Source organism: Callionymus lyra, chromosome 17 (genome assembly GCF_982586985.1).
Source record: "Callionymus lyra chromosome 17, fCalLyr1.hap1.1, whole genome shotgun sequence".
Classification (NCBI taxonomy): Eukaryota; Metazoa; Chordata; class Actinopteri; order Syngnathiformes; family Callionymidae; genus Callionymus; species Callionymus lyra.
Genome location: NC_141834.1, coordinates 23,618,666 through 23,643,933, shown reverse-complemented (window position 1 = coordinate 23,643,933; position 25,268 = coordinate 23,618,666). Strand labels below are relative to the sequence as shown.

Here is a 25,268-nt window from a genome sequence, read left to right as displayed (position 1 = left end):
TTCACAAGCTTCTCTGCTGACATGGAGCCATGTTTGTATTGTTGTGCTCTTGACTGTTGAGGAACCAATCATTTTGTATCTTAAGAAATGTTTTGGGGTGTTTCACAATCTAGAGGGGTACAGAAAAAAAACAAGTTGTTTATATGGTTGAGAAAACGAAAAATAACTTCATATTTGAAGACCGAGTATAATTTAATATCTTAAACATATGCGACATAAGGACTACATGACGTCATTTTAAAGGGACCAATCGCTGTACGCCCCCAGAAAGTCAACTATAAAACGCTGTAAAACTGAATATATGTGAAATATACACGAAAATCTCTTGAATATACGTCTTAAATAACGGATTAAACCTCGATTCGTGTTTATCTCTGATCCGTTAACGTAAAATCCACTGGAAACGTGACGACACTTTTGTTTCAACACGAGCAGAAACGAGGTTGCACCGGAAGTGTGCGTCGCTGAAGACTGTTCTCCCTTTTCCGCGTGTAGCGGCTTGTTTGATAGCTACTCGTTCACAGGAAGGTTGTGGAGTTGACGCTGAAATGGCTTCTGCAGGCAGTACCTTGGATTCCCCGGTCAAACAGATCCAGATCGAGGGTCTGGTGAGTGGTTTGAACCTATTATTGGGACTTAAATGTGGTGTTGTTGGTCTCGCTGGTGAAGCAGATGTGTTGAAGCTAACGTGTTAGCATCATGGATGCTAATCTATCATCTTGTGTTTACAGATAAACCAACTATTCTATACTTTTTTCGTCATTTATAGCGTTAATATTTTAACGTCAAGGTTGAGTTCATTCTATTTTTAATTTTACCAAACAAAAGCTTGTTCTATCTCTTTATTTCTCTTTGTTCTTATTGTATTTTTATTTATTTATGAATAATTGCTGTATTGCTGTAGCTAATTGAAAAAAAAACAATTTCCTGAAGGAGTCCTGCTGAGGATCAATAAAGTTCTACCTAACCTAATTTTCTGTATTTTGAAATTAAAAATAAATACTAACGAATAATTGTGACTTCAACACATTGATTATTTTAAGATAATACAAGTCAAAAACACATCTTGAGTCACATTAGATAGTTTTGCTGAGATTAATAGTTTGATTGAACCTTTAGCATCAACGTTGTATCGTGAGCGGAACTTGTTTCTCAGTTTTGTTTGAATCTCAACCTTTTTTTTCCTATTCTTATCTATTCTTTAATGATATCGACTCTTTCACTTCCTGTGTTTTTAAAACAGTTACAATATCGACAAACGTTGATATGAAGATTCTTAAATTCTCTTGTTCTTCTAAACCAGATGAAGATCCAAGAAGATCAGTTTCAGACCAACAACCATTCTTGTGCTGATTCTTTCTTCTCTCACCTGAGTCGCTTCTTTGTTCAGTCATTGGCTCTGTATTCAAGTGGTAACATTGGCGGCAGAAGACTCTACAGAACCAGATTTACATAAGGAAGATTCTGTGGTTCTTTCTCACTTCAGTTGTGTAAATGTGTTTCTTTCACGAGGGTTGAAATGTGTGTCTCGTGTGTGTTGATAATGATCACCTTCGTCTTCAGCCACTGGTTTAGTGTCAGTTCAAGGTTACATCCTGGATCATGTCTGGAGATACGTGTTAAAGTTGTTCAACATTTACAACTTTTTTTCCCTCCAACTTTTCACAGAATGTTTTCAGAGAAGTTTAGTTCATTTGTCATCATTAACAGATTAAGATTCAAGTGTGTGAACTTCTCACATCATCTTGTCGCACATCGTCCAATAACGTGTTTTCTCACTGAGGTCAGTTCACGTTGATCTGTGTTGGACTGGTTTGATGAAGTCAACATCAGGTCCAGGTGTGTGGAGGTGAGAGGTTCCATCCATCAGTGTCGGAGGAGAACGAGCCTCCACTCACCGACTGATGTATGTTTTGACAGCAAAATTGCATTAATCGGAGCAAAAGTCACTTCGCTGTCAGCCGTGATGGAGTTTGAGGAGTTTTTACGCAGGATTTACTGAAGCTTATGAAGCTCAACTCGGTGTTTGACTTCTCACCTGTCAGAGCGACGGGTGACGAGGCTTGATTTAAAAGACGGCGCCCTCCGTGTCAAGGATGATTTACGGCTAAAATAAACCTGAACGTGCGAGTCACGGGAAGTTCACATTTATCCTGGAGCTGTTGGGTAGATTTATATTCATTTATAATAATTTAAAACCCGAATATGTTCAAGATAAACGTCAAGTTACTCGTCTCGCCTCTGTGGGTTGCAGTACCTTCTTCTGGCCAGCAGAGGACAAACTTGCTGCACTGGTCCGGGCTCGGGTCGGAACTGTCCAGGACTGAAAGCGGCTCGTTCACCGGGTGTTGTGGCTCAACACAGGACTTTGACTCACCAGCTGCCGCCTTCCTTTTTATCTTGCTAATTAAAGTTGCCCCGGAGTCTCCGGCACTAATTCCACGTCCAAATATTTCACCTCTGCGTGCCTGACTTGGACGGCTAATGAGCTGCTTTTGTTCGTCTCCTCCTCACGTCCTCACGCCGTGTTTGAGGAAAGACGTCTTTGTTCTGACCTGCCTCGTCAGCCGGCGCCTCACCTGCCGGGAAGCGTTTCCCCGGCCTTGCATCAGCACCGGCGTGAGTTGCGTCTCCTCGCGGTGAGTTTGTTTGGCCGCAGCGACAGGTTTATTTGTCTCCGTAGAGATGATGTAAGACTTCTGTGCTGAAGAACGACTTCCACTGCAGAGTCTCGACACAAATGACTGGTCGTGTGTCTTTGGCTTCGGTGTCGTCAGATCACGAGTGAAGAACAACAACATGAAGCTCTGCTTCCATTGATCCACAGGATTAGTTTTAATTGACAATTAACTCTGAAGCAAATTATTATTATATGAATCTCCATTTTCCTTCTGTTCATTTGTCGTTTGCACTAATATTTACTTTTATTCATCATAATTATTTTGTTGAATAATGTTAGGGGAGTAAGAAAATATCAATGTACTTGAATATCACAATATTTTCTTTTTTTGATAAGTAGTGTGTGTATATCCTTTACTAGTTTTACTAGTTACTACACTATCCCAACACCAGAGTTAAGTACTGGACAATACTACACATATATACTTGTTACTACACTATCACAACACCAGAGTCAAGTACTGGACAATACTACACATATATACTTGTTACTACACTATCACAACACCAGAGTCAAGTACTGGACAATACTACACATATATATCCTTGTTACTACACTATCACAACACCAGAGTCAAGTACTGGACAATACTACACATATATACTTGTTACTACACTATCACAACACCAGAGTCAAGTACTGGACAATACTACACATATATACTTGTTACTACACTATCACAACACCAGAGTCAAGTACTGGACAATACTACACATATATACTTGTTACTACACTATCCCAACACCAGAGTCAAGTACTGGACAATACTACACATATATACTTGTTACTACACTATCCCAACACCAGAGTCAAGTACTGGACAATACTACACATATATACTTGTTACTACACTATCACAACACCAGAGTCAAGTACTGGACAATACTACACATGTATACTTGTTACTACACTATCAATATGTATTATTGACCTTCGGTATTTGTTAAACAATACAAACCCCTAATTATTACATAAAGGATTATTTTTATTAATCTTTAAAATTTATTTCACTAGTTTTATTCCTCATAATAAAGCTCTTTTGTTCATCCCTTATTTAAGCCTCGAGCTTCACGTCACATCATAACTCGAGTGACTTCTCTGGTTTCGATTCAGAAAACAAGACGTTGTTTCGTCGACGTGATAAAAGCCTGGATCTCGTGTCAGTGGTTTATGCAACACTGGAGTCAACGCTGACTCAGCATCGTTCCAACAGAAGCAATCACCCTCAGAGGGACGCTCTTCAGTGACCTGTCGGGGGTCAGTCCTCTGACGTGTCGCTCCTGGACGCCGGAGATCGTTCAACAGACCGTGTTTAAAGTTTCCATGTTCAGACGAGCACTGTTGCTACACCGTCTTCACATGAGCCGCCGCCGACCGAAGCCGAGATCTGCTCGCCATTATCTCTGGTGACTGGAATATGAGCTGCTTGATCCGAGCCCGGCTGAGATTTATGGAGAGAATTAATCGGAGGCACCGCAGGGAATTGGGCCTCAATTGATTTTGCACAATTCAATTTTAAGCATGTTGATTTATAATGTTCTGTCCACATATCCATCTTTGAGCCCCCCTGACACGCACACACACACACACACACACACGCATGCACACACTCTCACACATGCACACACACATGCACACGCATGCACGCACACACTCTCACGCATGCACACACACACACACGCACACACGCACACACACACACACACACACACTGGTTGTACTGGGGTGAAGCACCACTGGTGAGCCTGATCAATACACTGGCGTGTGTGTGAAGTAGGCAAATATTAATCACCAGAGGAGGCCCGAGTGTGTGTGTTTTTGTGTGTGTGTTCTACACACTCTGCTCCGCTTTCTATACAAAACAAATCCACTAAAAGCTTTTACAATCCTTTGACTGCAGCGTTTGCAGATTCTGAGTTTTCCCTTTGCTTCTCTGGACCACCAGAGCGTCCCTCCGCCAGAGCGCGCTAACATGTGGCCGCGAGCGTGGCGTCTCACTGGTGTGAGCGAGGGCCTGGTAAAGATGCTGTCCTCGCCTCACCCTCCTCACCCGCCTCACCCGCCTCACCCGTCCACTCGGCCTCCTCCAGCGAAAGCAATAACCTGAGAGTGCAGCTGATTCTGTGTGACGCTCACAGGGTCGCTCTGGAAGGTTTAATCAACACCGTGCTGCAGTCGCTCGCGTCCAGAGCCAGAATCACCGTTAAATTCAAGGTCTCGAATCTTCCCGGTGATACTACAGGCTTCTTTGATCTGATACCTGTGCCAGTACTTAACCTGTACTTTAACAACTGAACAGAACACATTATGTTGATACAGAGCTTTATTTGATAGGTTTGTTTTTAACTGTTTTTAGATCAAATTTAACTCATGACATTTCTTATACGCTTTATTTCCATTACGTCTTCCGCATTTCAAGGGAGAGTTAAGTTCTGGTGATGACTGAGGACGAGAGGATACAGTCCAGCAGCTTTTAAAGATGATGTTTGGACACATTTTGGTTTGAAAACAAATGAAAGTAGTTACGACTTCGTCAAGAGTCATGTGGTCTGTAAATACTACAACACCAGAGTCAAGTACTGGACAATACTACACATATATACTTGTTACTACACTATCACAACACCAGAGTCAAGTACTGGACAATACTACACATATATACTTGTTACTACACTATCACAACACCAGAGTCAAGTACTGGACAATACTACACATATATACTTGTTACTACACTATCACAACACCAGAGTCAAGTACTGGACAATACTACACATATATACTTGTTACTACACTATCACAACACCAGAGTCAAGTACTGGACAATACTACACATATATACTTGTTACTACACTATCACAACACCAGAGTCAAGTACTGGACAATACTACACATATATACTTGTTACTACACTATCACAACACCAGAGTCAAGTACTGGACAATACTACACATATATACTTGTTACTACACTATCACAACACCAGAGTCAAGTACTGGACAATACTACACATATATACTTGTTACTACACTATCACAACACCAGAGTCAAGTACTGAACAATACTACACATATATACTTGTTACTACACTATCACAACACCAGAGTCAAGTACTGGACAATACTACACATATATACTTGTTACTACACTATCACAACACCAGAGTCAAGTACTGGACAATACTACACATATATACTTGTTACTACACTATCACAACACCAGAGTCAAGTACTGGACAATACTACACATATATACTTGTTACTACACTATCACAACACCAGAGTCAAGTACTGGACAATACTACACATATATACTTGTTACTACACTATCACAACACCAGAGTCAAGTACTGGACAATACTACACATATATACTTGTTACTACACTATCACAACACCAGAGTCAAGTACTGGACAATACTACACATATATACTTGTTACTACACTATCACAACACCAGAGTCAAGTACTGGACAATACTACACATATATACTTGTTACTACACTATCACAACACCAGAGTCAAGTACTGGACAATACTACACATATATACTTGTTACTACACTATCACAACACCAGAGTCAAGTACTGAACAATACTACACATATATACTTGTTACTACACTATCACAACACCAGAGTCAAGTACTGGACAATACTACACATATATACTTGTTACTACACTATCACAACACCAGAGTCAAGTACTGGACAATACTACACATATATACTTGTTACTACACTATCACAACACCAGAGTCATGTACTCGACAATACTACACATGTATACTTGTTACTAATATATCGAAACCCACTTGTATATTAAATGTTGACTGTAAGAGTGTGACACACTGAGGCTTCATGACATCAGGAGGTGAAGGTTTGTTGTGACGTGTCTTCATCGTCTCTCTCATCATGACTCCATGACATGTGCGTCTCCTCTCGCTGTCAACAGTCGTCCAGCCTCTTCCACTCCAACTTCACTTGTTGCTGACGGCTGCGGTGCTGGAATCAATCACCTCCCACGTCACGGGTCCAGTAAGGGCTCCCTCATGGTGCTGGAGGTGTTTGTGTCGTGGTCTGAGCGACGGCTGTTATTAGGGCCTCTGGCGCTGACCTGCCCACACTGTTATCAATGTGATTTATGCTCTCCTCCTACACTCCTGTGACTCCAGACACCTTTCCTCATTTCCTTCTTCTGGCTCCACTCTTCTTCTCTGCTTTTGTCTGAGAACGTGTGAGCGAGTCTGCGAGGAGAAGTTTCAGCTTATTGTGTGCTTTGTGACGTTGAATGAGCTCCGGACAAGAGACGCACGTTTTTAATCTTATGAATGAAACGGACGCTGGAGCAGTGAGACGGTCGCGTCTTCATCTTATCTCGCTCAGGTTTCATCAGCTTCCTTTGATGGTTTCCTTCAAGATGGACGTACTTCTGCAGCCCTTACAAGTCAGTGAAGGGAAGCGGAGATGAAGACGGGAAAGAAGGAGTGACGACGATGAGAAAAGTAACCAATGAGGATGCAGATGAGTTGGTGGTTGTGGTCTCAAGGTTTCAAACGGCGTTGGTTCTAGACGCGTGTGATGGTTCTGGACGCGTGTGATGGTTCTGGACGCGTGTGATGGTTCTGGACGCGTGTGATGGTTCTGGACGCGCGTGATGGTTCTGGACGCGCGTGATGGTTCTGGACGCGCGTGATGGTTCTGGACGCGCGTGATGGTTCTGGACGCGCGTGATGGTTCTGGACGCGCGTGACGGTTCTGGACGCGCGTGACGGTTCTGGACGCGCGTGACGGTTCTGGACGCGCGTGACGGTTCTGGACGCGCGTGACGGTTCTGGACGCGCGTGACGGTTCTGGACGCGCGTGACGGTTCTGGACGCGCGTGACGGTTCTGGACGCGCGTGACGGTTCTGGACGCGCGTGACGGTTCTGGACGCGCGTGACGGTTCTGGACGCGCGTGACGGTTCTGGACGCGCGTGACGGTTCTGGACGCGCGTGACGGTTCTGGACGCGCGTGACGGTTCTGGACGCGCGTGACGGTTCTGGACGCGCGTGACGGTTCTGGACGCGCGTGACGGTTCTGGACGCGCGTGACGGTTCTGGACGCGCGGGATGGTTCTGACACCGGCTCTGATGGAGCGCCAGCACAGGTGCGAGCGCCGGGTCAGGCTTGCATTGATCTCCGATGAAAGAGAGCAGGATGACAGAGGAGGGTCTGCGATGTCAGCAGGTTGACCCTCGCTGCGTCCACTTAGTCTTCCACGAGCGTTTAATTAAAGCCTCTTTTCCTCGCCACCTATTGACTCAGAGGTTTATCACGTTGTTCTTGGCCATCATCACATTACTGGAAATCAAATTTCCTCTTTCTACCAAGTGAGTTCTGCTGTAAAAGAATGATTTATGAGTTGAAGATATGATGCAGATCTGGACGCGTGAGGTCGAGTCCTTCATAATTCCTCAAATGAGCCTCATCTTGCCGTGAGATCTTGCAGATATTGAAAGTTCACGCCATATTGTGTTCACAACACTGAGTTTCTGCAGTCAGTGTTTGAGTTTCCCTCGACCTTGACGCCTCTGATCTGACATTCAGCAGAAAACAAGACATACTTTTCTCTGCTACTGTCCACCGAAGACATGCCTCCAGAGCCTGAAGTGAAGTTGATGACATTTTTTATTTTTATTTGCAGAATTGTACGATATGTGTCACGACACAAAATAACTGTAAGAACAAGGATATGTTTGTTGGATTGTCGAGTACTTGTTGCAGAATTTAAAGTCGTAACATAAAAGATAAAATATCTTGCGTCAAAGCCAAAAGAGTTATAATAATAATAAATCATTTTTTAATTCCATACAACGCTGTTGAATATGTTGAATAAAAATATTCTATCAGGCTCAATATTTACGACAACACTTATTTGTTGTGTGAAACTATCTCAGCAATCGTTCACAGGCATTGATTTAAAGATGGTTGTCTCCAGGTGGTGATGAAGATCATCAAGCACTACCAGGAAGAAGGTCAGGGCAGCGAGGTGGTCCAGGGCGTCCTGCTGGGCCTGGTGGTGGACGATCGTCTGGAGATCACCAACTGCTTCCCGTTCCCCCAGCACACCGAGGACGACGCAGACTTCGACGAAGGTAAACATCTTCCCTGACGTCCTCTGATCTAATACTATCATTTGATTATCTCTCTTGAATGGACGATCTCTTCAACTTTCCTGAGGTTCAATATTGATCTTGAGCGTTCAGGAGTCCATGTGTCGTCCGTGTCGGCGCGCTGTTAGCAGCCAGTAAAAGCAGCTTCTTTAATGATGCATTAAAGCGGCCGCAAAAACAAACGAGCGCAGCGAGAGAGTAGGAGGAGAGATCAACTCACTTCTACCTCACTTAGCACACATCGCATTGTTTGGCCTTTATGACCGGGATCGGATTTTCCTTTAGTCAGCAGCCATGATATCAAATATTTAGTGAGGCGCTGCGGTGGAGCTGATAACCCTTTTAATAATCGCACATCAGGAGTCCAACTGGAAATATTGATTCAAATGTACGTCACAAATTGTTTCGGCATCTTCGTCGAACATGCTGGTAATTGGCATTATAGCTGGATAATGAACATATTCTTAAATACTCATAAATATTCAGCTGCTGCTTTCGCAACAGTCTTTACAAGTGTGTCTTCTCTTGCCAGTGGGTCAGAGGTCAAGATGACACTCATAACGGCAGCTTCTGAAGCTCATTTCTTAGATTCATGTAAAAGCAAATGAAATAAACCACGATTCACACTTCATTTAGTTCTGCAGAGACAAGAAGGTAGTCGATGACCTCGGGAGGTGAAGTGTCCATTGGTCAGGATGTCTCCTGGACTCTATTGAGGTGTTGAACCAGGTGAGGTGTCCCCGGGGCAGACCCAGGACATGCTGGAGAGATTAGGACCAAACCCAGGAACTCCACAGTATTCTACAGTAAAACAGGCTTCTTATAACACTAACTTCTAGTATACTAAGAGAAGTGTGCGATTTGAGACATACAATCTGTGGAGGATGAGTTATTAGTTAGTACGTACATTATCCTGATGATACTAACTTCTAGTGTACTAAGAGAAGTATGTTTGAGACATACTATCTGTGGAGGATTAGTTACTAGTTAGTATGTACACTATCCTGATGATACTAACTTCTAGTATACTAAGAGAAGTATGTTTGAGACATACTATCTGTGGAGGATTAGTTACTAGTTAGTACGTACACTATCCTGATGATACTAACTTCTAGTATACTAAGAGAAGTATGTTTGAGACATACTATCTGTGGAGGATTAGTTACTAGTTAGTACGTACACTATCCTGATGATACTAACTTCTAGTATACTAAGAGAAGTATGTTTGAGACATACTATCTGTGGAGGATTAGTTACTAGTTAGTACGTACACTATCCTGATGATACTAACTTCTAGTGTACTAAGAGAAGTGTGCGACTTGAGACATACTATCTGTGGAGGATGAGTAACTAGTTAGTACGTACACTATCCTGATGATACTAACTTCTAGTGTACTAAGAGAAGTGTGCGACTTGAGACATACTATCTGTGGAGGATTAGTTACTAGTTAGTACGTACACTATCTGATGATACTAACTTCTAGTATACTAAGAGAAGTGTGCGACTTGAGACATACTATCTGTGGAGGATTAGTTACTAGTTAGTACGTACACTATCTGATGATACTAACTTCTAGTATACTAAGAGAAGTGTGCGATTTGAGACATACTATCTGTGCAGGATTAGTTACTAGTTAGTATGTACACTATCCTGATGATACTAACTTCTAGTGTACTAAGAGAAGTATGTTTGAGACATACTATCTGTGGAGGATTAGTTACTAGTTAGTACGTACACTATCCTGATGATACTAACTTCTAGTATACTAAGAGAAGTATGTTTGAGACATACTATCTGTGGAGGATTAGTTACTAGTTAGTACGTACACTATCCTGATGATACTAACTTCTAGTATACTAAGAGAAGTATGTTTGAGACATACTATCTGTGGAGGATTAGTTACTAGTTAGTACGTACACTATCCTGATGATACTAACTTCTAGTATACTAAGAGAAGTATGTTTGAGACATACTATCTGTGGAGAATTAGTTACTAGTTAGTATGTACACTATTCTGATGATACTAACTTCTAGTATACTAAGAGAAGTATGTTTGAGACATACTATCTGTGGAGGATTAGTTACTAGTTAGTACGTACACTATCCTGATGATACTAACTTCTAGTGTACTAAGAGAAGTATGTTTGAGACATACTATCTGTGGAGGATTAGTTACTAGTTAGTACGTACACTATCCTGATGATACTAACTTCTAGTGTACTAAGAGAAGTATGTTTGAGACATACTATCTGTGGAGAATTAGTTACTAGTTAGTATGTACACTATTCTGATGATACTAACTTCTAGTATACTAAGAGAAGTATGTTTGAGACATACTATCTGTGGAGGATTAGTTACTAGTTAGTACGTACACTATCCTGATGATACTAACTTCTAGTGTACTAAGAGAAGTATGTTTGAGACATACTATCTGTGGAGGATTAGTTACTAGTTAGTACGTACACTATCCTGATGATACTAACTTCTAGTGTACTAAGAGAAGTATGTTTGAGACACAGCATGAGTCTCAGGAGGCCGGAGCATGTCCCAGCTACACGGGGCACTACGAACACAGACTTGGAAGCATAAAAACTCCACACAGTAATAACCTGTGAGGTCATTTGAATAACATTTTAGTAGGAAGGAGAAGTAAAGCTCGGAGTTCCATAATCTGTTCAGACCAGCTCATATTTGTTCCCAGTGTGTGCTGCAAATTTGATATAAAAACTAGATCTTCAGCGAGAGAAGAAACTTTATGCATGAGCTCAATTCCGAGCATTAGCCGAGGCCGCGGAGGACCGGCTCGTCCTCTCCTGTCAGCGGAGGGTTGATGGGTGACGGCGGTCCGATCATTTGGTTAGCGGTGGGTGGGAGGGACGTGTTCAGGGTTTGATGATCCACTGCACCAGCACCGCTCGCCTCCTATCACAGGATGCCACGTCCTCTGACCCCGTCCCAGACCCCCCATCAAGCGCTGCCACTTCCAGGGCCTTGTTAGCGCTCGCAAAGTCTGCTCCCGGCCACTCTGAAGGATGGGGGGGCGACAGATGCCGAGGTCGGAAGGAAAGGAGAGGTTCCTCCTTGAACGCAGCCGCCACTGCTAATGAGCGACTATTGAACATTCTGTGGGAAACTCTGCACGCCGGTGGAAGCTAAAGGTTGTCGGTGTCAACAAACGGCAGCCGTGTGAGTCGGTGAGTGTCACGACTCGCTCCGCTGTTGACTTTTGATGGATTTCACTTCTGTCAACAGCAGCTTATTCTGACTAGAACCTTGTCTGGAGGATATTGGAAAATTCTTCCTGGAGATTCTGAGCCGAAGCAAAGGTCGAGATGTATCTGCTGCGGAGGTTGAACTGAAGTGTAGAACTGATGCGTCTTTATTAACGCCGTCAGCCACGGTTTGTGATGGAACACGTCTTCGTTTGTTGTGTATTACCATCTGATCCATAATGATGGTCCAGCTAATTGCTATCAATGCTGTTTTAAATACTTAATAGATACTTGGTTATGCAGCTGAAATGAACGTAAAGCAACAGTGTTGTTGTTTTAATGAGCTGCTTGGCAGAGGACTGCTTTGTCCGCCCTTTTATTTTTCCATGTATTGTTTATTCTCAAAACAAACCTGCCCATGAGAATCATAGCAGCAAATGTATTTGAACTTATTATTTCAGGACTAATTGTTTCACTTGACTACCTAAGGATGTGTTGCAGCAGAGGACCAGACTGTGATTCATGTGGACCATGATGTTACTGTTTTTAAGACTTCCTACTGTCTCTGGAGTCATGTTGGCTGTTTTAGTTGTGAAGTGATCGCCCTCTGCCTGTGTTTGAAGAGTTTGCAATAAAGTCCAGTCAGGATTTTATAGCAGTTTTCCAGTGAGCCCAGGAATAAGAGCCGACACCGACGCTCCATTTACTCTTTGCTGCACGAACTAGGTGACCGTCACTCTTTGTTTCCCTGACACTTGATACTTGCAGTAATTACTTTCTGCAGGAAAATTAAAATGCGACACTCTGCAGGTAATTGCTGGCAGGAACTTCTGTTCATGGGTTGACGACTCCTGAAAGTAATTCCTCAGCGCTGCCTTTATTTGGCAGCTGTCGGCTTTGTTTGGGATGAAGGTGCGAGCGAGTCGGGCTTATGATTGGGAACAGCGGGGAGACCGGGACACAATATGGAATGTTGCTGTTGAACGTGCTGCAAAGTGTCGTTCCATCAACAGGTGTCAGTGTGGAGCCACACTTGCAGCCAGACCTGCCGCCGGCTACACAAGTCTCCACTATGAGCGAGTGAAGGAGTAATCGAGCCTTTGCAGCAGAATCTGTCTCTGGAAGGAAAAAAAAGGGCATTGGCTGGACCACAGACTTCCTATCTTCCTTGTCCTTGCGCTCGCCGTCCTTGCACCGTTGACAAAATGTATGGAGCGACGTGCAGCGGCGTCTTGGCTGCGAGGGCTGCATGTTAATCATGTTCTTTGACCCTTCTCTTTTGTGACGGACCCGGCGATAATGGAGGAAAACATTTCCTCAGAGATAATCCCAGATAGGGACTCGTAGGTGATCAACGTGCCAGGAGGCGCTCCGTCCGGTTCATACATTCTGAGGCTGCATTAAGCACCAGTTTGACAAAAGGATGGAATGTTGCAGCGAGGCGGCCATTAGCGCTGCCAATCACAGACGAGATCAGCTGCGAGGTCTTCAGCTCGCCTCTCAACAATCCCCCCTCTCGTGTTGTGCGTTCAATAACGGCGTCTCGGTGCTGGAAGTTTCCTCGCTATGTGGGAGTTGTTGTTCGGCGCTCGCCGTCTGATGCACTTGTCTATTCTTGTGCAGGTTTACAAAGATCTGCTGTTAATTTTTTATGCTCTCCAACCGCCGCCATGAAAAAAAGATAAAGCGGCCATCTGCTGCACATTCATAGGCTCGCGCTCGGATCGCAGCGAGACCACTGGCCAGGATTATTGACTCCATTGCTGGACTGTTTACCTCGCATTGGCCTCACACCTTGTTCGTTCTCACTAATGGAAACATGGTTTAAAAATAGTTCTGGAGGTGCCTGTCTGTCGGATCAACATCTTGTCTCAATAAACATGCAGGAGCGAAGATGAAATCATTCAGAAAATAGTGTCAAGTTTTCTGCCTCTGAGCTCCAGCTATGGTCCCTCAGACCTGATGCTACCATAAACATCACTGATTCCTTCAGTTTTTTCACCTAAAAGTTGACTATTTGATGTTGGTCTGAGTTCAGATTTACACATTAAACCAACATATTCCTAAAGAGCAAATATATAATATTAAACACACAACCTTTCTTCGATGTTAAGTGTCATTGGATCGTCTCTGGGTTTGTCCCAGACTTCCTCAGGTCTGCAAGTAGACGTATCCTTTAACGGAGGTGCAGACCCCGCCGTCCAAACGTCTTCAAACTACTGACGCATGTGGGTTAATCAAATTATTCACAGGACCGTCTAGTAACTCATTCCAACCCTACAAACCTATGAAATCCCAGGTTCAAGTTCTTATTACCGTGTCAGAAGTAAATGGTGATCAAGGTTCAAGTTTGTTACGTCCAAGAAAAAAGAATCCATTTGTCGAACGAACTTGAGATGTTGTTACCTCTCGCAATCGTTCCTTCACTGGTGTGAGCCTCAGGGTAACTTTACATTTCTATTCACTTGAACGCCAGTATATGCAGCACGAAGGAGTCAAATGATGTCAAGCCGGCCACATTAGCAGCCGCCCCTGCCCTCGCTACTTTGAGAGGATTTGGGTTCACGGTGAATGAGCCATTATGAGAGGATAACGGTCACATCCAGCGATAACACGGAATCTCATCAGTAGAGCAGACAGTCAAGCTGGGCCAGACAGCGCCGGTCTCTCCGCACAAAAGCCGAGACTTTGACGACAGCCGACATTATACTCGTGTTTATCTGACACTCGTGACATCAGCGCTTTCTGTCCTTCACTTCGACTTTTGAATCTTCTCCACTCTCTGTCAACACTCGCAGGTATTGATTCACAGCACTTTGGATCTAAACTTGACTGCAGTGATTAATCGCTGATATGAATCTAAATTTATTTGACATCTTAAGAGTAAATAATGGGTTATTTTGTATTTCCAGAATACCCAGTACCCTGAAGGAGCCTCTCCAGAGGGATTAATAAAGTCAATCTATATTTCTATCTAATTTCAACATTTGGAGTTTGATGAATGTTTCTCACTATTAATTAACTTGTGGTCAACAATAGAAATGGCAAAATTCCAAATATATCAGGTTTGCAGATGAGAAAAAAAAAGTTTGAAGTACTGCTAAAGTCCAAGAAAAGAATCGGCAAATTCTGTGACGATAATATAAAGATCTGAGCGTCACACTCGGACTCGTATGGGAATATTTTGGTGTGCTGCGTTTACTTCCTCTTGGACGTCACACTTCCTTCTGTCTCGTGCTCTGCTGCCAGAACACAAACTGCCCAACACAAGTGGTCCTCTTGGCAGTCCTCCTGGCTCTGTTGACTCCAACGGAGCTTCATCATTTTCTTCAGCTTCTCCTTTTGGCGAGCGCTGTGTTTATTTTCTATCTCGACTGGCTCGAGCGGTTCGAGCTGCGTTTACGAACTGAAGCTGGAGCAGAAACCATCAAACTCACCTGCGTCTTCTAGTCAACGTCTGACCGGGTCAGTTGATCCTGAATCTTCACTGAAACAGCGCCTCCTGGTGCTCTGAAGGTGGTTTTACCGAATGACACGATTCAAAGACCCCATTAAGGCTGAATTGATGGTGTTGGAACTCTTCAAGGCAGCAGTTGTCGTTACCAGATTACCACCCATTTTTATAAATAGGAAGCCAAATGTGAGTTGGCTCATCCAACCGGCCTTCCAGTTCAAATTCCCTGTGAATATATCTGCACCAACTCTCCTCCCTGTGAACGAGCCAGTCACAATTACAACCCTGGAGACCTCGGAGGCTCTGCCGTCACAGTTTACTCACCCCACGTCTCACCGTGTCTGACGCTCATTTTCAGACGGATTAAAACATGAATTTGGCTCAAAGTTCACTGGAGAAGCCACGATTAAAGCACCTCAAGTCACCCTAAGCCGTAGACTTGTTAGATTCTGCCAAGAGGACACGGTTAAATTCTCTGCTTCCTAATGAACATTCAAAGTTCTTATCCTTTAGGTTCGAGACGCACAAGACGAGCCTGTAGAAGCTGCTGCAGACGCGAGGGTAGAGCATGTGGCAGAACATCTGTCTACGACTATAGGGCTAGAACCTCAAGTAAAAGATGACACATCAATGTCAAGCATGATGGAGTCTGAGAACATGGTGGTATGTCTTGTCCGAGCTGAAGTCGAGATTCAGCTGCTGGTGTATCTTGGGCTCTCAGGACTTGTGGAAGAGATCGAAGCGACAATGCGCGTCACAGTGAAGATAGAGCTGAGCTAAAAGAGCTGGATGTAGGAGTTCTATTCCTGCAGATAAAGCCAGGGCCCGGGTATCTTGACCTGGTGTGACGTGGAAGGAAGTCTTCATCAGAAGATGGTTTCAGGTGAAGAATAAACTCACGTCCTGCTTTATTCAAGCGAAGGCAACTTTGAACTCCACTGTCACTAGTTCACTCGCCAGTTTAAGAAGCTGTTTCCCTGAAAGTTTGCTGGCCCCGTTTCTGGTAATGACTGGCCCATCACAAGATCCCTCTCCTAAATTGGACATCGATTTCCTCCTCTTAATGAGGCTAATTACAAACCATTTGGAAGGTCAATATCGCAGCCATGATCTGCATTGTCATCATTAGAGAACCGGGGAATGATTTGTCTCCATCCGAACCCATCCTCTCGTCCCGTGTCACCTGCTGAAATTCTCTCCTGTCGATTTGACGGCTACTGGTTGGTTCTGCATCTGATTCTGGGGCGCTCGCCTGGTGCTGTAAATCACAAGCGTGGATCCCCGGGGCACCATCAACAGTTCCACTGTTTTATTCATCCTCTGATCACGATCCTAACCATTAACTTTCACCGCCGTCCGCGAGGAGGCGAGAGGCAGCGTTCCTGCTGATCCAGGTGGGCTGAGGGGGAGGCGAGGAGAGACAGATGTGACAAGAATGAGACCAAATGAAAACAGTCGGGGTGCGGTCGCCTCGGGGAGAGGATCAGAAGCCGGCGGCGGGTTGATGGCGAGATGACAGCGGAGGAAGTTAAAGTGTGAAAATAAGGGCAACCAAGCAAAAGATTGAGTAGCAGGGAGGAAAGGAATTGGGGAAGATGGACAGTGGGAATCAAGTGAGCTGAAATGGATGCCCCTGTGAAGAGTTTCCAAGTGTAGGACGCTGTGAAATTCCTTTGAAAGATAAACGACATTGAGGAGTTACTGTGGAGGAGAGATTGTCATTTCCTGTGGAGATTGTCAAACTCTGGGCTGGAGAGTGTTTCTGCTCACAAAGGGTTAACAGCAGCCAAGTATAGACACAGAATAACATCTTCTGATCCAGCACCTGTGTTTTGGAAAGATGCTTTGTTAGACTGCTGTCTTCATTACCTCTGCCAAGGAGGTTACAGGATCATCTGGGCCAGGTATTCAAGTACAGTTCTCAGACGGTGGAACTTGTTCGGACGTGTTGTTCGAAAGCTCTAAATGCATCTTTTGTTCCGGAGGATGTGCACATGTTGGGCCGACAAGTCTCCGCCGGGCTCGCCTAACAAAGATTAATTGCACCTGACTCGCGGCGCCAGTTGGAACCCGGACAGTCGGCGTTCCAGAACAAACACACAATGAGCCCATTGTGGGTTCGTTGTTGCGCCCACTGACACCAGCGATGGACCAACAATGACTCTCCAACAATCCAAACCTGCGTCTCCAGACGAGAGGACGACACCGGATGCTTTCCTGGATCTCACGCCTTCCCACGAAGTCGGAAGAGAAACCGCTTTAATGCTGAAGCTGCTTTTGAGGAAATATTAATGACCTGCATCTCACTGTTGATGATCCTGTCAGCGCCGCCCTCGCACACATGTTTCAAACAACGTTTCCTACACAATTTAATAGCTGACTCGCAAAACATCAAAACTGACAAGTAACTTTGTTTTTTGCCGAAAACGATTTGCAGTCTGTCAAAATATTTGCTCTCGTTTACGTCCGACCAGGAAGTTAATTAATGAGCAGCTCTGTCGAGTTACTCCGCAGAACAACGTGATTGAGATTTGATGCTCAACGTTTCCGTTCCTTCTTTCCAGAGCCGTGTGTCATCTCGTTGATTCTCTGGTCTCGTAGAAGACGGAAACAGCCTGGAGACAATTCAGAGCTTCCATTTTTACGTCTCCACTCTTCAATTAGACACCATTTGTTCACTCCAGGTGGACACCTGAGATAAATCCATCCAGTGGTGCTGGGCATAAACCATTTAAAAGTTTTAAAAACAACAACATGCCCGCGATACACAAGCACAGGAAAGCAAACGAGCGAAGCACGTTTCTATTCGCTCGCAGGAACGCGGCTAAAAATAGTTGTTGTTTAAAAGGAAAGCGTCTTCAAAGAAAAACGCAAATAGATCTAAAGTCTAACGCTTCCTGTAAACTTCATGGATCAACAACACAAATGGAAACGCACAACATCAAGCGAGCGATGAGGTGCGTTTAAATAAACCTTTGAGAAGTAAAACCACACAGTTGCTGCTCTGTTCCTGGACAGTGAAGCTCGGAATCAATTTTGATTCCAAACCTGATATCGTTACCTGCAACTGTAGGGTTTGATTGACGCTTCACTTGTCAGACAGGATTAAGCCTCAATTTTGGAGGGAAGAGACGCCGGGGAGACTATACTGCCGCTCTATCGATTCGGACAGCTGACCTTCGAGCTGGACGCTAGCAGTTAAAGAACAGCCGAGCGAGCTGAAGAATCCTATCAGCCTCACTCGCGGCCAGCGATCAATCATGAATGAAAATGAAATCAATGTTCTCGAGATAAGTGCGCGATAAGGTGATAAAACAATCTTATCTGCAGGAAATGATTTACAGGGTTCACCGGGTCACACTGACTGAACCTCACACAGACCGGTCTGCTACTGTGGTACTGATCCACGTGTTGGATCCAACTCACAGATACCTAGTTCTCAGGAGTCAAAGGGTGAGGAACTATTCTGTTGTTCTCTGAGGGACACGATGGACCTGCAGACATGAGTCCAGTCCATTTGTATAGACGGAGAATCATCACGTACTGAGTCCCAACTCTGTCGGACCTTCCCAGCCTGAACCCCGTCATGCTATCACGACAGCGACTGTGATGATTTGTGACACAAGTTCTCGCGTTAAAAGATACAAGCAGACGCACTCTGGCGCTCATGTGGCCCTCGGCGTCACGCAGGGTCTGATGTAGTTCACCTCGACGTCACCAACGATTAGCTCACTGGTGAACAAACGACATCATCGCCGAAGGTGTCTTCACTGGTGTCTGAGTCTGTTGAACATCCCAGCGTGAGCACATTTACACTGTTGATGGATCAGCAGCTTTTTATGGTTCGTTTCAGTAAGTTGTGTTATAATGGTAAAATATGAGATAAGTAGCTTTTTCAATTTGTGTATTTATTAAAGTAAGTAATTTTTATTTACAGAGCGCTTTTCCAGACCAGGGTCACAAAGCGCTTAAACAAACAAAACAATATTCAATAAAGTATATACTTTAAAGATCAAGATAAAACTGAGAACAACACAGGAGTTCCAGAAAATCAGGGAAAAGCCTGAACAAATAAAAGTGTCTTGAGATGTTTCTTGAAGGAGTCAGTAGATCATCAAACACAGATGTTTCTTGAAGGAGTCAGTAGATCATCAAACACAGATGTTTCTTGAAGGAGTCAGTAGATCATCAAACACAGATGTTTCTTGAAGGAGTCAGTAGATCATCAAACACAGATGTTTCTTGAAGGAGTCAGTAGATCATCAAACACAGATGTTTCTTGAAGGAGTCAGTAGATCATCAAACACACATGTTTCTTGAAGGAGTCAGTAGATCATCAAACACAGATGTTTCTTGAAGGAGTCAGTAGATCATCAAACACAGATGTTTCTTGAAGGAGTCAGTAGATCATCAAACACAGATGTTTCTTGAAGGAGTCAGTAGATCATCAAACACACATGTTTCTTGAAGGAGTCAGTAGATCATCAAACACAGATGTTTCTTGAAGGAGTCAGTAGATCATCAAACACACATGTTTCTTGAAGGAGTCAGTAGATCATCAAACACAGATGTTTCTTGAAGGAGTCAGTAGATCATCAAACACAGATGTTTCTTGAAGGAGTCAGTAGATCATCAAACACAGATGTTTCTTGAAGGAGTCAGTAGATCATCAAACACAGATGTTTCTTGAAGGAGTCAGTAGATCATCAAACACAGATGTTTCTTGAAGGAGTCAGTAGATCATCAAACACACATGTTTCTTGAAGGAGTCAGTAGATCATCAAACACAGATGTTTCTTGAAGGAGTCAGTAGATCATCAAACACACAGATGGTTCCAAAGCTTAGGAGCAACAGTCTGGAAGGATTTCTCTCCTCTGGTCCGGATGTTCAGGAACTATCAGTAGATTCTGATCCACAGACCTCAGAGCCCGAGCTGGGGTGTAAGTCTGGATCAGATCACTGATGGAAGGTCTGACCATGAATAGATCTGAAAGTAAGAACCAGAATTTTAAAATGATCCTGAAAGAAACTGGCAGCCAGTGAAGAGTTTGAAGGAGAAATGTGAGTTCTTCTACTAGAGCGGCTCAGAATTCTGAATCAACTGCAGGCGAGACGATCCTTCTTGTTTAGACATGAAAATAAACTGTTACAATAGTCCAGACGAGAAGAAACAAACGCACATATTCACAGCGCTCGTTCATTTTTGTGTAAATCAAACTTCAGAGTCCGAGTTACGGGTGTAAGAAAATATTCATACTTTTAAATATCACAACATTTGTTCTCAAAGTACTTTATTGATGCTTAACGTCACAATGTGTTATTAACAACTTGACACTTTAGCTTCTCAGTGTTTCAACGTAAGGAGTGACGTGTCGACGCTTCACACCCACAACTGTTGTGAACGGTGTCTCTCCTCCACGACCTCCAGCCGCCGCCTGTGACTTCACTCTGTGCCGAAGTCTCTCGGTAAGAAAGCGACGGTTCGTCGAGCAGCGACGGCGCCGCAGTCACAGAGATGAATGTTAAAAAAAGGCAAAGCTGCGAATTACTTCATTCAGTGTCGCCTTCAGCGATCACTCAACGCGCTCACATCAGCGCCGACGTCTGCCCGTGCCCTTGTAGAATCATTCCAGTCGCTGTAAAGAATTTGTTCGTCTCTCGCGCTCCAGGGGTTTTGTCAACCAGCACAATCGTCACCGCTCTATTAAAAAGTCATCGCGAGCACCGACGCCATCCACCAAGATGATGTAGCCCTCGCTCACGCTTTCTTGGGCGAGGAAATATGTTTTAGAGATTTCACAACCTTTTTTTTTTTTTTTGCTAGAGGAGCTTTTACTCGTGTGAACCGTAGGATCTATTGTGTGAGTCTAGAAATGAGGACCTTCGGTACAAAACCTTTTAACACTTGACCAGTAAGAGCTGACGGAGGCTCGGATGCTCATTTGTTCGGCGCCGCCGTCGCCTCGTCCTGCGAGGAGTCGGCCTGAAGTCTGGTCGAGGGCTGGTGTCGCCCGACTCTGAGATGGATCACTTTGTGCTCAATTTCCCCGATAATGCCGGTGTCGGGCAGCGTCGCACGCCGCCAGCATTCAAAGGACAAGTACCTGCACTGATTGGCTCGGAGGTGATTTCGGTGGCAGGTTTTTCTTCGCTCCCCGTTGAGATCTTTGGAAGTCGCTGCAGGCGAGCTCCGGGCCAGAGCCGGTCCTCGCCGACTGTCATTCCTCCTCGCTAACTTCTGCTGACATTTATGTTTTCATTGCATGTGGGGGGGCAGTGCTGGTCGCAGTGTTAACCACTCTCTTAGTGCTGCTCACACTCGAGGCCCGGGGGCCGAACGTGGCCTGACAAACCCTTTTAATTTGACGTACTTGGAATGCACATGGTTGGCTTCAAGTGGGGTCAAAGTGCGTCAAACACTAAATCCTTTCAAGTGCACGTCACTGTTGTCGTCATGGAAGTTCATTGAAATATGTCGTCATGACAGGATTTTGTCTAAATGCAAAAGTTCTAATTCCTTTATAGCGAATCCCTTCCAGTGGTTATCAGACAAAACATATGTATTCTTGTAGACCCTCTTCAAATGGCTACTAAATTATAGCCGACTTAACAGATCAATCACAAGTTTACTGACTCTTTCATGAAACATCTCAAGACTTTTCCTTGATTTTCTGGAACTCCTGTTGTGTTATCAGTTTTATCTTGATCTTTAAAGTATGTACTTTATTGAATATTGTTTTGATTGTTTAAGTTCTTTGTGACCCTGGTCTGGAAAAGTACTATATAAATAAAAATAACTTACTTACATTGAAATATTTCTTCATAACATTATATCATGATTTTGTCTAAATGCAAAAGTTCTAATTCGTTTATAGCAAATCCCTTCCAGTGGTTATCAGACAAAACATATGTATTCTTGTAGACCCTCTTAACTGGACGCCAACTTAACAGATCAATCACAAGTAACTTAATTTATTTGTTTTTTTTTATTATTATGCAAACCCTAAAACCATACATTTCTTCAAAAACCCGCCTCGTGTTATTTGTCGTTTTACCTGCTGACCTCAAACGTTTTTTACGTTCACTCAGAAGTCTGTCAAAATGTAAGTTAGATATTACTCTGCGAGTGTAGTTTTCCTGTGTCATATCTTTTAAAATGTTTTTTTCAAACTTGATGAAATAGTTCACAGATGCTGTACTTCTTGTTGAACTGACACCAGGTTGTTTAAAGTTGTTTAAAGACACTTTAAAAGAGAAAAACGGGTCAAATGTCGTTTCTCCTCCTGCGTCACGAATCCCTTCCTCCGTCCTTGATCGTTCCATCTTCCTGTTCTACGTTCGCTTCCATCTTCTCCCGTCGCTTTGTTCTCGTTCTCCGCCACAGCAGAAGAAGGATGTGCCGTAGAGATGGGGGTCCCGGGGGGTCACAGCTGCCCAATAATGTCCTGATTTATCAGCCTCCTCCAGCGAGCCTTCATGGAGATGCTGTTTTTCCTCTTCCTTCTGCGTTACTTACAGGAGTGGCAAGGTTGTTTGTATTTCTGGCTGCGCATCCTTGGAAGGTGTCTGGTGTAATGGACGGGCTCTCGCCGCGATGCATCTCCAAGTGTTTTCATGTCCAGCTGCTTCTCTTCACAGGATGTATGAACAGGGAGGCGTGATTGATGCTTTCTCTTTCAACATCTACGCACTGAAATATCCCAGCTCTGTTATTGGCTTTTATCAAACGTCTCCATTTTAAGTCTCTGCCGGCATGAGTCACATATTCCTGTTCTCATCCTTTTCCTCTTCTTCCTACAGTCCAGTACCAGATGGAGATGATGCGTTCACTGCGTCACGTTAACATCGACCACCTGCACGTGGGGTGGTACCAGTCCACGTACTACGGTTCTTTTGTCAGCCGGGCTCTCCTCGACTCCCAGTTCAGCTACCAGCACGCCATCGAAGAGTCCGTGGTGCTCATCTACGGTAAGAAGCTCATGGATTTAACTGTAATCCAACGATTTTCAACTGTAATCCAACGATTTTCAACTGTAATCCAACAATTTTCAACTGTAATCCAATAATTTTCAACTAGAATCCAACAATTTTCAACTATAATCCAACAATTTTCAACTATAATCCAACGATTTTCAACTGTAATCCAACGATTTTCAACTGTAATCCAACGATTTTCAACTAGAATCAAACAATTTTCAACTAGAATCAAACAATTTTCAACTATAATCAAACAATTTTCAACTGTAATCAAACAATTTTCAACTAGAATCCAACAATTTTCAACTATAATCAAACAATTTTCAACTATAATCAAACAATTTTCAACTGTAATCAAACAATTTTCAACTAGAATCAAACAATTTTCAACTAGAATCCAACAATTTTCAACTAGAATCAACACTTTTCAACTATAATCAAACAATTTTCAACTATAATCAAACAATTTTCAACTGTAATCAAACAATTTTCAACTAGAATCAAACAATTTTCAACTAGAATCCAACAATTTTCAACTAGAATCCAACAATTTTCAATTATAATCAAACAATTTTCAACTAGAATCAAACAATTTTCAACTAGAATCCAACAATTTTCAATTATAATCAAACAATTTTCAACTAGAATCCAACAATTTTCAACTAGAATCCAACAATTTTCAATTATAATCAAACAATTTTCAACTATAATCAAACAATTTTCAACTATAATCAAACAATTTTCAACTAGAATCAAACAATTTTCAACTATAATCAAACAATTTTCAACTAGAATCAAACAGTTTTCAACTGTAATCCAACAATTTTCAACTATAATCAAACAATTTTCAACTAGAATCCAACAATTTTCAACTAGAATCCAACAATTTTCAACTAGAATCCAACAATTTTCAACTAGAATCCAACAATTTTCAACTAGAATCAAACAATTTTCAACTGTAATCAAACTATTTTCAACTAGAATCAAACAATTTTCAACTATAATCAAACCATTTTCAACTGTAATCAAACAATTTTCAACTATAATCCAACAATTTTCAACTAGAATCCAACAATTTTCAACTATAATTAAACAATTTTCAACTAGAATCCAACAATTTTCAACTATAATCAAACAATTTTCAACTAGAATCCAACAATTTTCAACTAGAATTCAACAATTTTCAACTAGAATCCAACAATTTTCAACTAGAATTCAACAATTTTCAACTAGAATCCAACAATTTTCAACTAGAATTCAACAATTTTCAACTAGAATCCAACAATTTTCAACTGTAATCCAACAATTTTCAACTAGAATCCAACAATTTTCAACTAGAATCCAACAATTTTCAACTAGAATCAAACAATTTTCAACTATAATCCAACATGATATTTCAAAGATGATATGGTTCAAAGAGAGGAAAAGTATTTCTGCCTCTTATCTATACTTTCGTATTTAATTGAACACAACATTTATTTCGTACTTACATTTAATTGTATTTATGTTAAATGCACTTTAATGCTTCTTCTATGATCATTCATCAGTACTGAGTAATAATGAGTCATTTGAACACTAATCTTCCATCAGCGATTGAATAAAAAGCTTCACTAAAATAACCCCAAAAATCAAGTGTTTGATCCTGAAGGTTAACAATAGTGTTTCATTCAGTTTCAATGGAAGGTTGATTCTTGTTCATAACTGTTTAAAATGCTGCCACACTTGAGCAAAACTTAATTTCCTTCCCAACATTAATGCAACACTTCCACTGGACTCCTGACCTTCTGTCCTCA

The 25,268-nt window shown here is 42.8% G+C and overlaps 1 protein-coding gene across 1 annotated transcript in view; it reads left to right on the top strand.

The window, feature by feature from the left end:
• The first annotated feature begins 477 nt into the window (after positions 1-477).
• The window catches only part of LOC148063048 (eukaryotic translation initiation factor 3 subunit H), a 46,486-nt gene continuing 21,695 nt past the window's right edge, over positions 478-25,268 (top strand). Inside the window, exons 1-3 of the mRNA XM_087778759.1 lie at positions 478-608; positions 8,656-8,812; positions 23,299-23,466. Coding sequence (XP_087634885.1) covers positions 549-608; positions 8,656-8,812; positions 23,299-23,466 — 385 coding nt within the window. The 5' untranslated portion in view covers positions 478-548. The remainder of the gene's footprint in view (positions 609-8,655; positions 8,813-23,298; positions 23,467-25,268) is intronic.